Raw genomic sequence first — 13,049 nt, 5'->3', positions numbered from 1 at the left:
TTATAACTGCATGTTGGTTTACAAGAAAGGCCCTAGTGGACAGTTTAAGACTGATTCTGATACCCCAAGGTTCTTCAGAGTGCACCCAAAGCATTGTACGTGACCATTTTTTGCATTCCACACACAATGGAATGGGGCTGCCATGTTGGGAATCTAGCCTGCAGCCTCATGCAATGAGCTTATACAGTCAGTATGTGCAAATTCAAAGACGTCAGAACTTCTAGGCTGGTCCAGCTCAGGCATTTGTCTGAAGCAGTAAGATATTTGTGAATGAAATGCTTTAACCTTCATCTTTGGAAGTTGGATTCTCTCCAACACGAGTTGTGGGTCATGCAAAATCATTCACAGTAGCAATGTGTGGTGGCCAAGAGACCCAGCGGTGGCTTTCCAAGAGGACAGCTCAGCATGGGGAGCAATAAAGTTTGCTTTATAAGTGTGCATAGAACAACCCTGTAGTAAGACTCGTGTACTGAATGGCTGCAAAGTTCAAAGCGCGAATACCTTGTGCGGTGGTCTCAATTCCAGCAAACATCTCAAAAATATGCGCGTCAGATTTCTCACTATTTACCACAATTCAAGTTACAGCTTGTCTGAGGCATTAAAAACAAAACTAGCTTGAGAAATAACTACAGTACAGTGTAATTCACCTTTCATGAAGAGTACACCCTCCTTGTGAGACTAAAAATGTTGCCCTTCGAACCTCAACTAAATGACAGGTTCCCACCAACACAATGGTTTCATCTGCATGCAAGCGTAGAGCAAGGCATGAACTTACGTGTCACCATCGTCATCTTGCGCATACATCTCTCGCACGCCAAGCTTCCGGCTCAGCAGCTGTGTCTCGCAGTCCTCCTCAAGCAACAATGCCGATGAGGACGGCTCAATGTAGCCGCTGTCCAGTTTTGTTGCCGACGCTGACGCCGTGGCCTTGATCTCACCGCTGTGATGAGCTTCCTCGTCGAGCACACCAGAGTCCAGCATGCTGCAGGTTGACTTGGAGATGATGTCCGGATCTGTTGCTGCATCACGGAGGCACAAGACATGTGTAACTTAGCACAGTGATAGTGGCACGTAGCATCATTGTCCTAGCAACAGTGGTGCATCATCCAGCTGCTGTGGCACACTTCCTGCAGGTGCCACCACCATGACATCATGTTTCCTTAGCAGAAGTTTTTCGGAAAGGAGAATTTGTTGGCATCTAAAGCTAGATTCCAAGTCGGCGACATGTAAACTACTGTGCCTCTGTTGTAGTAGCATGCAGTTACATGGGATTTTTGTACGAGACGGCAAGTTTTACCTGGGACAGATGAGGCAAATCTAATGCCACTTTGGGCGAGTGTACTTCAATGTTTGGTTGCTGGCTGTAATGTTACAAGGTTTAGCAACACTTCCCGTGGAGTGCACTTGCCAGCGAGTGTGTTTGGCGAGCTCACTTTGCTATGATAAAGTGTGTGACCTCGATAGCACTGCCTTAAACATAAATAAAAATTTACTCAATGCACACCCTGCACTAATTCTAAGACCACTTTTCTTTTGCGATTTCAAATGTTAACCATCTCCGTACAATCTGCAATGAAAACCGCACTATTTTTGTCTGCTTACCTTGTAATCCATATTGTGCTTGCATGTTTGGCTCAAGGAATTTAACATAGTAGGCTTGGAGTTTTATACGAGATAGCAAGTTATATTTCTGCACTAGTCTGTGTCATCTTGTTGGAAGACTTGTGTGTTATATGTGAACACGCACACACAGGAAAGGTGGACAAAAACTCGGTGTTCAACAAAGCCTTGACAGCAACAGCAGTCATTTGCCAAGTACATGCTATATGGTGCCACTGCAGAAGAACGCAGGGACTTCACTAAGGTGCTTAGTATTTGTGCCTTGTCAGTGTTCATTCGTCAACATGCACCTGGAGTGAACAATGAGCAAAAGCACATACTTCCAACAGCAATGTGGGAGGTGGGACATGAACTTGCAATCACAAATCCTTTCAGTTCAATTTTTTTTGCAACGAGGCTTTTTAATTCCCAGGCTAATTCAAGTTTTGAGACATCAGTACATAACTTCTCGTCACGTTCCTGTTTCCCTCTGAAAAGATGTGGCAGGGCAATGTCTCGTGTCTGGCTTTCGCAGAAGCGCGACAGTTACGCGCAGCTGCAGAGTTGACGCGAAGTGGTTAATGTCTCACGCTTGGGAACGGCCCTCACCTCATCATCAGAAGGTGAGGGCAGCTGAGCGTGATTGTAATTCAACATGCAAAACGAGAATTGCAGCCAAGCGACGACGAAATCGAGGGTCACTTTTCCAGTACAGTCGAAATTCATTATAACGAAGCATGTGAGGGAAAAGATAGTTTCACTATACCTGATGTTTGTTATCAGCATATAATTCGTAGCATGCTGATATCAGTGAGGCATATTATGGATTTTTTTTTTTATTATATCTGATAATTCGTTATAATGAGGTTCAAATGTAGCTGGTCCCAGTTTGTGGGGACATGGTCAGAGTCACATCAACAATCTTTCATCCCACATCATACAGAAGGCAAAGAGTGGGCACAGACTGGCACAGAGCAGCAGCAGCGCCCAGTTAAAGTTGTTTATGCTCTAGCAACAACAGTGATAAAATGTAGTGCAACCACAGTGGACCACTGGCTCCCATTACAGGTACTGAAGATATACGAGGCCATGCGACACCAAGGAAAGCAACAACAGTGCTGTGGACAAATGAGAATATTACTACCCTGCGGTGGGAAAATACACATCTCTGAACAAAAGTATATGGACCACAGGCTTGCTAAAATAATGAATTTACTTGTAATTCAGATGCACAAACTGTAATTGATGAGTGCACTGAACAGTTCACAGTGCTAAGTTTGAACTGCAGTTCTGAATCTCATGTTCTATTCATAGGCGTGAGAGAAAATAGTCTATAGCAGAATCCCCAGTCCATATAGTTTATCTCAGGAGAGTACTTGTAAACGACCTGGGTAATTATTTAAAATGGCTTGCAGCAAATTGACCAAGTTATGTTTGGCACAATGCGCACAATAGATAGAAAATCTAGAGTAGTTATTTATGACACAGATTAATGCTAAGAAAGTCAAGGGACATAACGACTTGTGCTTTCATGATCCCTATTTGTGCTGGGCACATGCTTTGGTAAAGCATACTAAGTGATGTCACTTTCATCTTTAAGGTAATCTCAACTCAGCTGAACAGCAAATGTCAACTCTCTATGACTAGCTAATTCTAAAGGTTTAGAATGGACAACTGCTCCACTCACCAGTGGAACAGCTCATGGAGGTATAGCCCGCATCGTATCCTGAATCCGTCAGGGACTTGCGTTCATCCTTTTTCAACGGCGACAGTGGCGGAGACGACGGCGTCAGGTCTGTACGCCCTTCCGACGCCCCCGCTTTCCGAGGTCCAGCAGACGTCCTTCTGCTCATTGTGCTTGGCTTCTCTCTGCATGACACAAAGGAAGGACCTGTTTGAAATAGCCTTGGATTATCTCCAACAGCAGCGCAAAATTTTAGGCACAGTCAAGTGCAGACAAACACACCTGCCAAAATGTTAACTTGTAACTTCGCTAAAAAATCCCACAAATGCGTCTAAAGGTCAAGGTAGGTGTGGGGGCAGAGCAGGTAATCTTAGGAGCTTTGTCCTGAGCACACACCTCTTGTGAAGTACACACCAACTTATTGATCTATCTTTAGACACAGCAACACAAGTAGCCGCAACCTTAAAAAAGTAGAGACTGACAGTAACCCACTGTTTTAAGATCACAGTTACTGTTTCAGTAAATTTGCTGCTGCTGGTTTCACCTACTTTAGAAGCTACACCAAATAAACTTGCTGGACACAAGTACTCCTCTGGCATATAATGCCATCCACTGCAACAAGGCCGTGCAAGTACCATCACAATTTCTTGCATGTGGTTTTTGCAACCTTGTGCCTTAAAAATTTTACCTTTTATAATTTTTTTGGAAACAATAATCATCAGCAAATTATGATGCAACATTGGTACAATCACAGAACAAGCCCAAATTCGTAAACATTATGAAACATTCGGGAGAGTTGGCAGGTATGGATACATCACTTTTACTATTTACAACAGACAGTTCACGTTACAGCCCTTTACAAGGGAAACTTCAGGCCAACGTTTCACAAAACGGACTTGCCTCCGTCAGGGCAACCATTCAGTTGGCAAGACTTTATTTTTCCGCAAAGCCTTGTTCCTGTTCAAATTTCTGATTTGGGACTTTTGAACTGTCAAAGTTACCCACAGCTTTGACACGTTGCCCACTTGAAGCTACAGTCCATGCTTCCCTGTGGGACCTATTGACAACATAATGTGCCTGCCCTCCTTTAGCCAATAAATGCAGTGCAGTCCACAATGTTAAGCGAGTTGGGAGTATCGAAATGTTAGGACTGTACGAGTCCAAACAAGACAGAAAATCACAGGAAGATGGAGACAAGGCAAGCGACAGTGGTTGAACAAGAGCCAGAGCACAATAATGTTTTGACAGTACTAGTCTAAAATGTTGGCCTTGGCCAGTGACATCCCTGGTTCCGCCACTGTTGAGAACTACATGATATACTCCTTTGAAAAATGTCTTACAATTAACAAAACTAGAGATCTTGAGATAACATGATAAGTTATTGCCTGGTTTCATTCATAGCTGGGATATAAATGGATGATTATTTTTATTTAACGCAAATGCTCATATATGACAAGAGGCTAAAGTACACAATAAGACAAATTGCAAATGTAGATTAACAAAGCCAATTGAAAACAAAAAGGTATAAGTCAGACTTCCTTCAACTGCCCAAGTTCAACTGCCTAAGAAACGTGTGTAATCTAAAGCGAACTGATGATGCGTACCTTTTCTTTAACGTTTAACTTGGTTCTTGTGTGTTTTTGCATGGTTTTATATAGGTCTTCTCTACCATGTTTCGTTTTTTTTGTGTGATCACTAGGCAATGCTAATCTACATTTGCTATTTGTCTTCTAATGCACAGTCAACCACAAAATTTTACGGAACACAAAATCTCAGAAAAAGCTGAATATCTGCGCAGCCTCACAATGCTACCTAGTATTTGCATTTACAGCTTCTACCAGTCTATGTGAACAACATTGTGATGTTCAGTTTTACTACTGTTGCAGGCTGCTCGAAAACTGAACGTTTTCTGGGATCCTGTGGTCTGCAAACATTTGTGGTTAACTGTACTTTAGCCGGCTGTCATGTTTAAGTGTTCATGTTGAATGAAAATTCGGCTGTGAGTATGCACATCTTATTATTATTTTATGTCTCTGCCAGCCGTTTAAAGTCACGATGCCCAGGCATAATCATTACTTCACTGCGTTTTGTTACTTGGCAAGCTTAGTTCATATCAGCAGCTAAGCCTTTGGCAAGCAAACAACCCCACACTAACAGGGCTTGGGAAACCCACTTTTGACACTTGCAGGAATGAGCAAGATAAACACGGAATTCCCGAGTTATCTGTCTGGCAAATGCTCTGGCTCACAAACTTCCAACACACTTTAAAAACAAACCCCAATATCAACACCAAACAAGCAGTAGCTTCAGTCTTGAAAACCAGTCAGTGCTTTGCATAGGCCGAATTGGTCAGCAAGGTAGAAGCATGGAAAGCAATGCTAAACAGAAAAACAGCCCGGGTCCTTCAACTTGAGAGTAATCGACTTCTGCATTAAGCTGGAACTAGGTGAGATAAAAAGGGGCGTGCACTTGGATGGTGGCACCACACGGCAGCCAGACCTGTTCGCAATTAAAAAGAAAAGAAAGGCTATTCCGTTTTGAACAAGCAAGCAAAAAAAATCATGCAACAAGAAGCAAGAACAACAACAAAAGAACAGTCACACACACCTTCGAGTGCCTTTGACCTCAGCATTAAGCTGCGCCGAGAGAGATAAAGGGGAACGGACCAGATCTGGGAAAAACAGAGCATTTGAACCAATCAACCCTCTTCAACTGGGGATTCCCCCGGCTTCCTGTCAGCCACTACAGCAGCCAACGAAGCGTGGCCAAAGAAACAAGCTGCCCGTTGACCTTTGTTAACTCAGTTTCAAAGTGGCCATAGGTTAAGTGGGCGAAGAGGGGGAGCTACTTGGGCAGAGGGCATGTGTTTCTTTATTCTGTGCATTCCACAGCACAGGTGACGGAGCGAGAGAGGGGAAAGAGTAGAGTGAAATGCCACGCACACACAGACATGCAGGCCAAGATGACCTCGGAACCGATAGAAATTACGCTTGGTGCGTGGGGGAGACCCGAAGGTCGCGAGGCGAGATAGGTCGGATGAGGGAGAGGACAGATCCAGATCAAAGATAACGTACCGCATGGTGGCGTTAGCAATGACCCTGCTCCCATTCCAATGCCGGAGGGGCAACAACAGATCTGAGCAGGCAAATGCGAGAAGGAATACAACGAAAGATGCGCTGCCTCAAGAAAACTGAAAGCATTAAGTGTAGCATAAGTTATGCAAGTACTAATGCAATGTCTTGGTGATGTGTTGATTATGAGTGCTGCATGTCAGAGTTTGTGTTACCTGTCCTGGGTTCATGGGCATCATCATGGGGAAAAAGATATTCTACAACCTTTTATGTACTTCTAAGGCCAACACAAAGAATTTAACGAGCTAAGGAATGTTATTTTTGATAAATTCAGGGTAAAATACTGCATGAAGCCCTTGTACTTTTGCCCAGCCTCGACACGATGAGAACCCGGTTACCAAGCACATTTGACAGGATTCAGCTGCCTCATGAATCTATTGAGGATATCCTCTCTCCTCCCAGGATCTTCACATAAGCACAAACACCCTCTCCATGCCTCCGGTTTACGGAAGCACGTAAAGCCTCCGATCAGCTCATCCAGTGTGAACCTTTCTTCAGCCATTAGCTGGCCCATTCCCCTCCTTTATCCGCTCCCCTCACCTCCTTTTTGCTATCTCCTACTACCCGTATGGCCCTGCTGAGGGGTCCTCACACCAGAGGGACGGTTACAACAGTCATACGTCCCCTTTTTTATGCAGGCCCCATTCTTTCCAATAGAAACCACTCTACTACCAGTAGTGAAACAATGAAGTACAACTAAAAAACATGTTCTCTTAACTGCACATAGCAAAAAAAACTAATGCCTACTTTAAGACATTTAGGGAGCAAGTGCAGTAGAAAACCTTTAAGCTTCCGTGCAGAACGAATTCTCGTTCCTTGATAGGTATTGTTAATCACCTGTACTTTATAACATAACAAATGGTCGGTCCATCATTCTAATGAAGTGACAAGCTTCTACAATGAAGCACAATTCAACCATGAAATTTAGAAGCATGACATGCGGCAATTGCGAACCATGTCATGAACGAAGTCTTGGATGCAGCTACTATGTTGGTTTATCTGAACATTGTCTATGAAAGCAAAGCTATGGAGCACAGTGGAAATAGTCCTGCAATTTCACCCCAATATTTTAGTGTGGGAAATAGAAAAAAAAAATGTTTGTGTTTACTGCAATAGAAATGCTGCAACTCGGGGTGGGGGGGGGGGGGGGAATTGAGAAAGAAGCCACCCTGTTATGTCTTCCAAAGATACCCGAGGACCAAACAAAGCTTGATTTCGAAGGAGAAAAAAAAAAAAAAGACGCAAAAGGCAATACAATGCTACCATTTTCACATGGAGCCTGCAATTCCTGGCACAGCAATACAGTTGTGCAGTTTTTGTCTTCATTCTCTGTCCCCAACAGCTGTCTTTAACACAATGTTTTCCTCCAGTCTCTCCTGCAACAATGGCTGGCTATGCATGGTTGAACAGAGGCACCGATTTCTGTGAACCCATTTCCCCAAGGCTATACCAGCAAATTCAAGCATTACAAAGTAAAGCCTAAGTATGGTAAATCAATAAAATAGCTTGTGTTATAAGCGCTACAAGTTAGCTTTCCCCGATTAATTGCGGTTTCACCTGATTACAGCATTCTGACATGCAGCCAGAAATGTAGCACAAAAGCTGCTGCTTATAGAAAATGACGTGGGTGCAAAAAACCTCCCGAGCACAGCAAACCTGCTGGAAACACTCAAACGCTGGGTACAGACCTTTCTAGCCAACCAGGACCTACATCTGAAGCACAGGCAGCCATGATTCTTGCCAGGCACAAAGAACACTCAAATTACGCACTCTAGCCGAAGCTTTTCATTAACTGTGCATTTGCACAAAGTAAAAAAAGAAAACTTTTTTCTTTCAATCCTGTCTGGCGGAAGGGCAGCAGTGCCACGAATGAAGTCCTTTGCATCCACACACGTCGAAGCAAAATGAAGACACCCAAAGAACAGTAGTGTATATGCTTGGAGAGGGGTATGTAACAAACAAGGATACAATGTGCCTTATCGATCACGCCGCCTCCGCGCTACCTGACGCCTTACATCCTGTGCCCTCTGTATTAACCCGCAAGGTTCAATTCCGGGCATAGCCTTCTGTAATTTTCCAATGCCTACCGATTGACGCTCTAACAACGTGGGGAGGGGGTTACATAGGGGGCGCCGCTTTCCCACTCGATACCAGTTTGCCACGAGACGGTCATTTGAGGGACCGCCCGACATTTGTACGCAGGCGTGAGAGTGAAAATCTGGGGGCTTTTGCTCCTTGAATATATGACTTTGCCTAGGCACTACTACGGAGGAGGTTGCTTTAGGTCTATTCGATTCAGCCAAGTTTCTCTGCACCTTCTGCAGCTATTCACGGTGCACTGCACCTAGGCCTCCGGTTCCCCGAGGTGCAGCGGTGCACCCTGCACCCCTGTGCTCGATTGAACGGTAGGCAAGGCAAGGTGCCGCCGCAGTGCAGTGCACCCTTGAACCTTGCAGCGAGTGGGTGCAGCCCGGCACACCTCAACTGGCACCCCTTGCACCTTTTCGTTTGTGGTGCCGTGCATTTTTTTCTGAATCGAACAAACCTTTTAGCGCGTGTTGCATGAGACGTCCAGTTTACCGCCCACGTTTAGGATCACGTCAACTTCCGTTCATCGCACGTCATGCGGTAGCGAAGGTGCAGGCACGATGCGGTAGCAGCCGAACGTTGACAGCAGCGCGTGGCGAAAGTTGTTCATGCTCTAGCATGAACAGTTCACTAATCAATAGGAGCGTGGAGCCGATGTTCCGAGCATTACTGAGTGTTTATAAAAGTACAGGACACTGTGAAGGCTATCACCGGCGGGGCAGTGGCTTTCATCGACGCCTCGCTAGCGCACGCACTTCGATAAGAGAGGCACGGCGCCGCAGCGTTGCCGGAATACCCCAGACGTCAACATAGCGACGGCATTACGTGACTCCCCCCCCATCCTGCGGCGTCCGCTACCACCGAAGATCTCCCGGGCCCTCTTCCCCGTTTTTCGCTCGATTCTCGCCCCCTTTCCGCCGCCAAGGCCAACGGCTGTTGTGCTCGCACTTGCGTCAACGGTAAACTCGGCAGCACGCGAAGTTGGTGGATGACATATGGCGAAAAGGCAGGTGGCGGTAATGGCAGCAGCAGCAGGTGGTGGTGGGGGTGAATGTTAGAGCAGGCGCCGCTGACGAAGTCCGTATTTCTAAAAGCGCTAGTGACTTGCCCATGGCGCTAGGGAACACATCATAAGGCGCACTTCCAATTGAAACTTTGCTTCCAGATAGCGCGGACCTTACAAGCTATAAATTGGGGGAGACATTGTTGTACAGGGTTTCTGCATATTTCGCTGCGCCAGTTCGAAAAAGCTTTTGCGCTCACCGCTGCACTGTTCTTGCAAAAAAATTGTTGAAACGTCGAATTTTGGAGCCTACGTCGTCTAGTACAATACCAGTCACAGTTAACTGTCTTGTTTTTAAGAAAAAAGAGCGAATTTGTCTTTACTTATGGGGATGCGAGCTGCTCTAGCGACGGCGCTAGCATGAACTTGTGTCGCCGCCTGCCGGCAGCTGCAGAAAGCTGCAGAAGCTGGAGGAAGCTGCAAGAAGCTTATGTCAGAGAAGTTTCCCACGTGTTCGAGCAAAATTCGCGCAAGAACCGTGCAGCGGTGAGCACAGAACAGGCCCAGCAAAATATGCAGGTCTCTGTTTGCACAGTGGTATTTCACCAGCGCGATAAAATAAATTTTCAGCTGACAGGGCCTTCGTCGTGGTATCTCGCTTGTCATTCGTGCTCTTTGTAGCCGTTCACAATCCATTTCGGATCTAGTTATTTGTTTCTAGGCAGCGAAAATCCACGTCGCATTCCAAAACTTGCAAAGCCTTACAAGGTAGCAAGGTTCGATAAGCAAATTTTGCGGCGTCAGCACGGCCGAAGTAGCATGCATTGTATTGCAGATGTGAAATTTAATGCAACACCCATATGTAGTGCCCGCATGGGCTTTTAGGGTACTTGAATAAAAGATATGTATACATACGAGCATATAGTTTGAAATCTGTGGCGTAACGCTGACGTAGAGGCTTCGGCGCGAAATTAAGCGAAGTCTTGGGCGTTGTTTTATCCAGTAACAATCGAAGATTTACCTCTAAATTAACGAAAATTGAGTTTCCAAATACTTTTGTGCTGCTTTTTAAGCGTCACTTTTAGGGAATACTGACAATTCCAAATTTGCAGGAACCCTACCATCTGGTTCTCGCACTCAGAATGACGCTTAGCAAGTTGTATGAAGGTTGGGAAAGATAAGATGATTTGCCACGGAAGTCGTCACGCAATTCCGGACTAAGCGTCGATGTTATCGACGTCATGACATTTGATGACACAGTGTGGCAATAAGGCTAGGTACGGCGTTGCCCGTTATTAAAAAAAATAAGCAAGGGTAACGCGTTTTTTCTGATTGCGCTTGCAAGTGGAAGCCGCGGTGGGCTACTGTATCGTGACGTCATTACGGATCTGCCTCCCCGGTGCGGAAGCCAAAATTCGTTCATATAAACATACGTTATAGTATATACTAAACTATTAGGGCGCTCCGACAGTTACCAGTATTCCATCTAATACACTCGGAGGGTTCCGAACTTAGCCCACGAAGCCTGCACACCAATTCGCATCAAAGAAAATTAAAAGAAATTGTACACATTCATTCCTGGTCATGGAGAGAATATTTGTACGAAGAAAAGCGCGAAATGATAATTGAGCAAAACGTTAATTAGTACGGCAATCACTTAATTAGCAATTGATTTGCCTAACTATCCGACACTGAAAACTCCTTCCAGCATGTTAAAGATTCCAGTTATGTGCTCCAGTTATGAGTCTCCAGCGCTTAAATAACAGTATTTAGGCACCACATTCGGCGTATCAAAAATGAAATGTTATGCTTTGAGTGTCTTGCCAGTTTTCCATTAAAGCCTAGCCTTCGGGGGTTCGCAGGAAGTTTGCCAAAATAAAACCCGAAGCAATACGAAAAGTCGAAGCTGCGATAGGCGAGTGACGGTTACGCAACTTGCGAGATGTTACACGCTTTGTGATAAATTGACAAACTATCGCTCTATAGCAATTTTATTTTGGATTGAAGAGCTTAATAAAAGAACAATTACATGCAAACTAAAGCAAGATTGATTTATAATCTAACCTGCTTATAAGCTAAATTTTATAATCTAAAAAATGGTTGGAACACACCAAACAAGTACCTATATATCAGATGTTGTAGCCACATATGCATCAAATTTACCTGCAATCCATGTTTTTCAATGCATGCAAGGCGGCGGCAATTGTGAAAAGTGCAACTAGGGAAGCAAGCCGACCAACTATAGAGGCCATTTCGCGATGCCCAATTCAGCCATATTGGGCACACGGGAACCGAACGAGACACATTACAAAAAGAAAGTGCGATGCACAGTTTCGTTGTCGACAAAAGAAAGCAGCGGGACGTAAAAGTGTGAGAAAAAAGAGAGACTCAGCGCGGGTAAAATACGCAGCCGTTGTCATGGGGAACGTCCGCTCATACATTCATCAGCAATTCGCAGCAGAGTCGACTCGACGAGTTCCTTAAAAAATCTTTCCTCCTCCATTTCCTGCACGAAAGCATGTGCTTATGCCGCCATCGTCACGTACGTACGTGCGTTCGCAGAGTGGCACTCCGATTTCCCTGTTGAACTGTTACATGCGAAACGCAGAAACGCTACAGTTAGACAACGACTCAACCGATTTGAATGTAATTGGTCGAATTTAAGAGAGGGAGAGAGATAGCTCCATTCTACCGACTGCTGGAAGCAGAATTCTTGCTCACGTCCTAATATTAACATTGTCCAAATCCATCAAGAAAAAGAATGAAAAAGCTGATACACGAAGCCGCATCTGTCATTCAAAAGACACTAAAAGCAAACTCGTCTCCATACTGAATTAAAAAAGAATTGATTGCTCTCCCGTAATCGATAGTAGATGTAAGCTTGAAATGGCAACCGATAAAAGCAGATTGGTTGGAGATGATACCAGCTACCATATTAAAATGGGTGCAGTGCATGTTCGCAACAACGCCATCTCTCGAGGCGACGCAAAACCCGCGCCGCGGAACTCGCGGACCGCTGGCGTTTAAAAGAGCACAGACGCCCTGTCTCAGAGTCAAAAGATGACAAAGAAGTGTACGGTGCCCTGCATCTGCCTTTTGAACGTCGCTATTGGTGACAAATAAAACTGCATCGTACTAGAATTTACAGCTTGAGTGATATTGAGAACAAACATTAGGAAGGACTCGGGAGCAATATATTTTTTGCAACTTGTTTGGGCAGTAACTAGCGTGTGTAATGCGGTCCTGTACAAAGGGTTGGGGGCCAGAGACCGCATTTTCGCAAGATTTGACGGGTTGCCCGGATGATCTCGTTTCGTTCTCGCGACTTGCCCGGTTGTTCTTGTGCGAGTGTCCGGATAACGGCTCTGGCTTTTGGCTCGGGGTCGCTTGAAGGTCGCCGACGACGGGAGCTAGAGGCATTTCATGCAAGGTAAGTATACCTGGTAGCGAAGCTTCCATAGAAGCCCATACGCTCAAAACATGGCGGTTCATGGAGCTTAGCGCCATCTGTGTTACGAGAGAGTACTTCCGGCGGAAGAAAAAA

The 13,049-nt window shown here is 45.1% G+C and overlaps 1 protein-coding gene across 2 annotated transcripts in view; it reads right to left on the bottom strand.

Moving 5' to 3' along the window:
• The window catches only part of LOC126544958 (NF-kappa-B inhibitor alpha-like), a 37,286-nt gene that overhangs the window by 16,886 nt on the left and 7,351 nt on the right, over positions 1-13,049 (bottom strand). For both annotated transcript variants that reach the window (XM_050192537.3, XM_055078031.2), the window contains exons 2-3: positions 3,287-3,468; positions 776-1,019 (exon numbers count right to left, since the gene is read on the bottom strand). In XM_050192537.3, coding sequence (XP_050048494.1) covers positions 776-1,019; positions 3,287-3,452 — 410 coding nt within the window. In that variant the 5' untranslated portion in view covers positions 3,453-3,468. The remainder of the gene's footprint in view (positions 1-775; positions 1,020-3,286; positions 3,469-13,049) is intronic.

Source organism: Dermacentor andersoni, chromosome 10, assembly GCF_023375885.2.
Source record: "Dermacentor andersoni chromosome 10, qqDerAnde1_hic_scaffold, whole genome shotgun sequence".
In the NCBI taxonomy this organism is placed as follows: Eukaryota; Metazoa; Arthropoda; class Arachnida; order Ixodida; family Ixodidae; genus Dermacentor; species Dermacentor andersoni.
The sequence above is the reverse complement of the archived record's forward strand: the minus strand, read 5'-3'. Positions and strand labels throughout refer to the sequence as shown.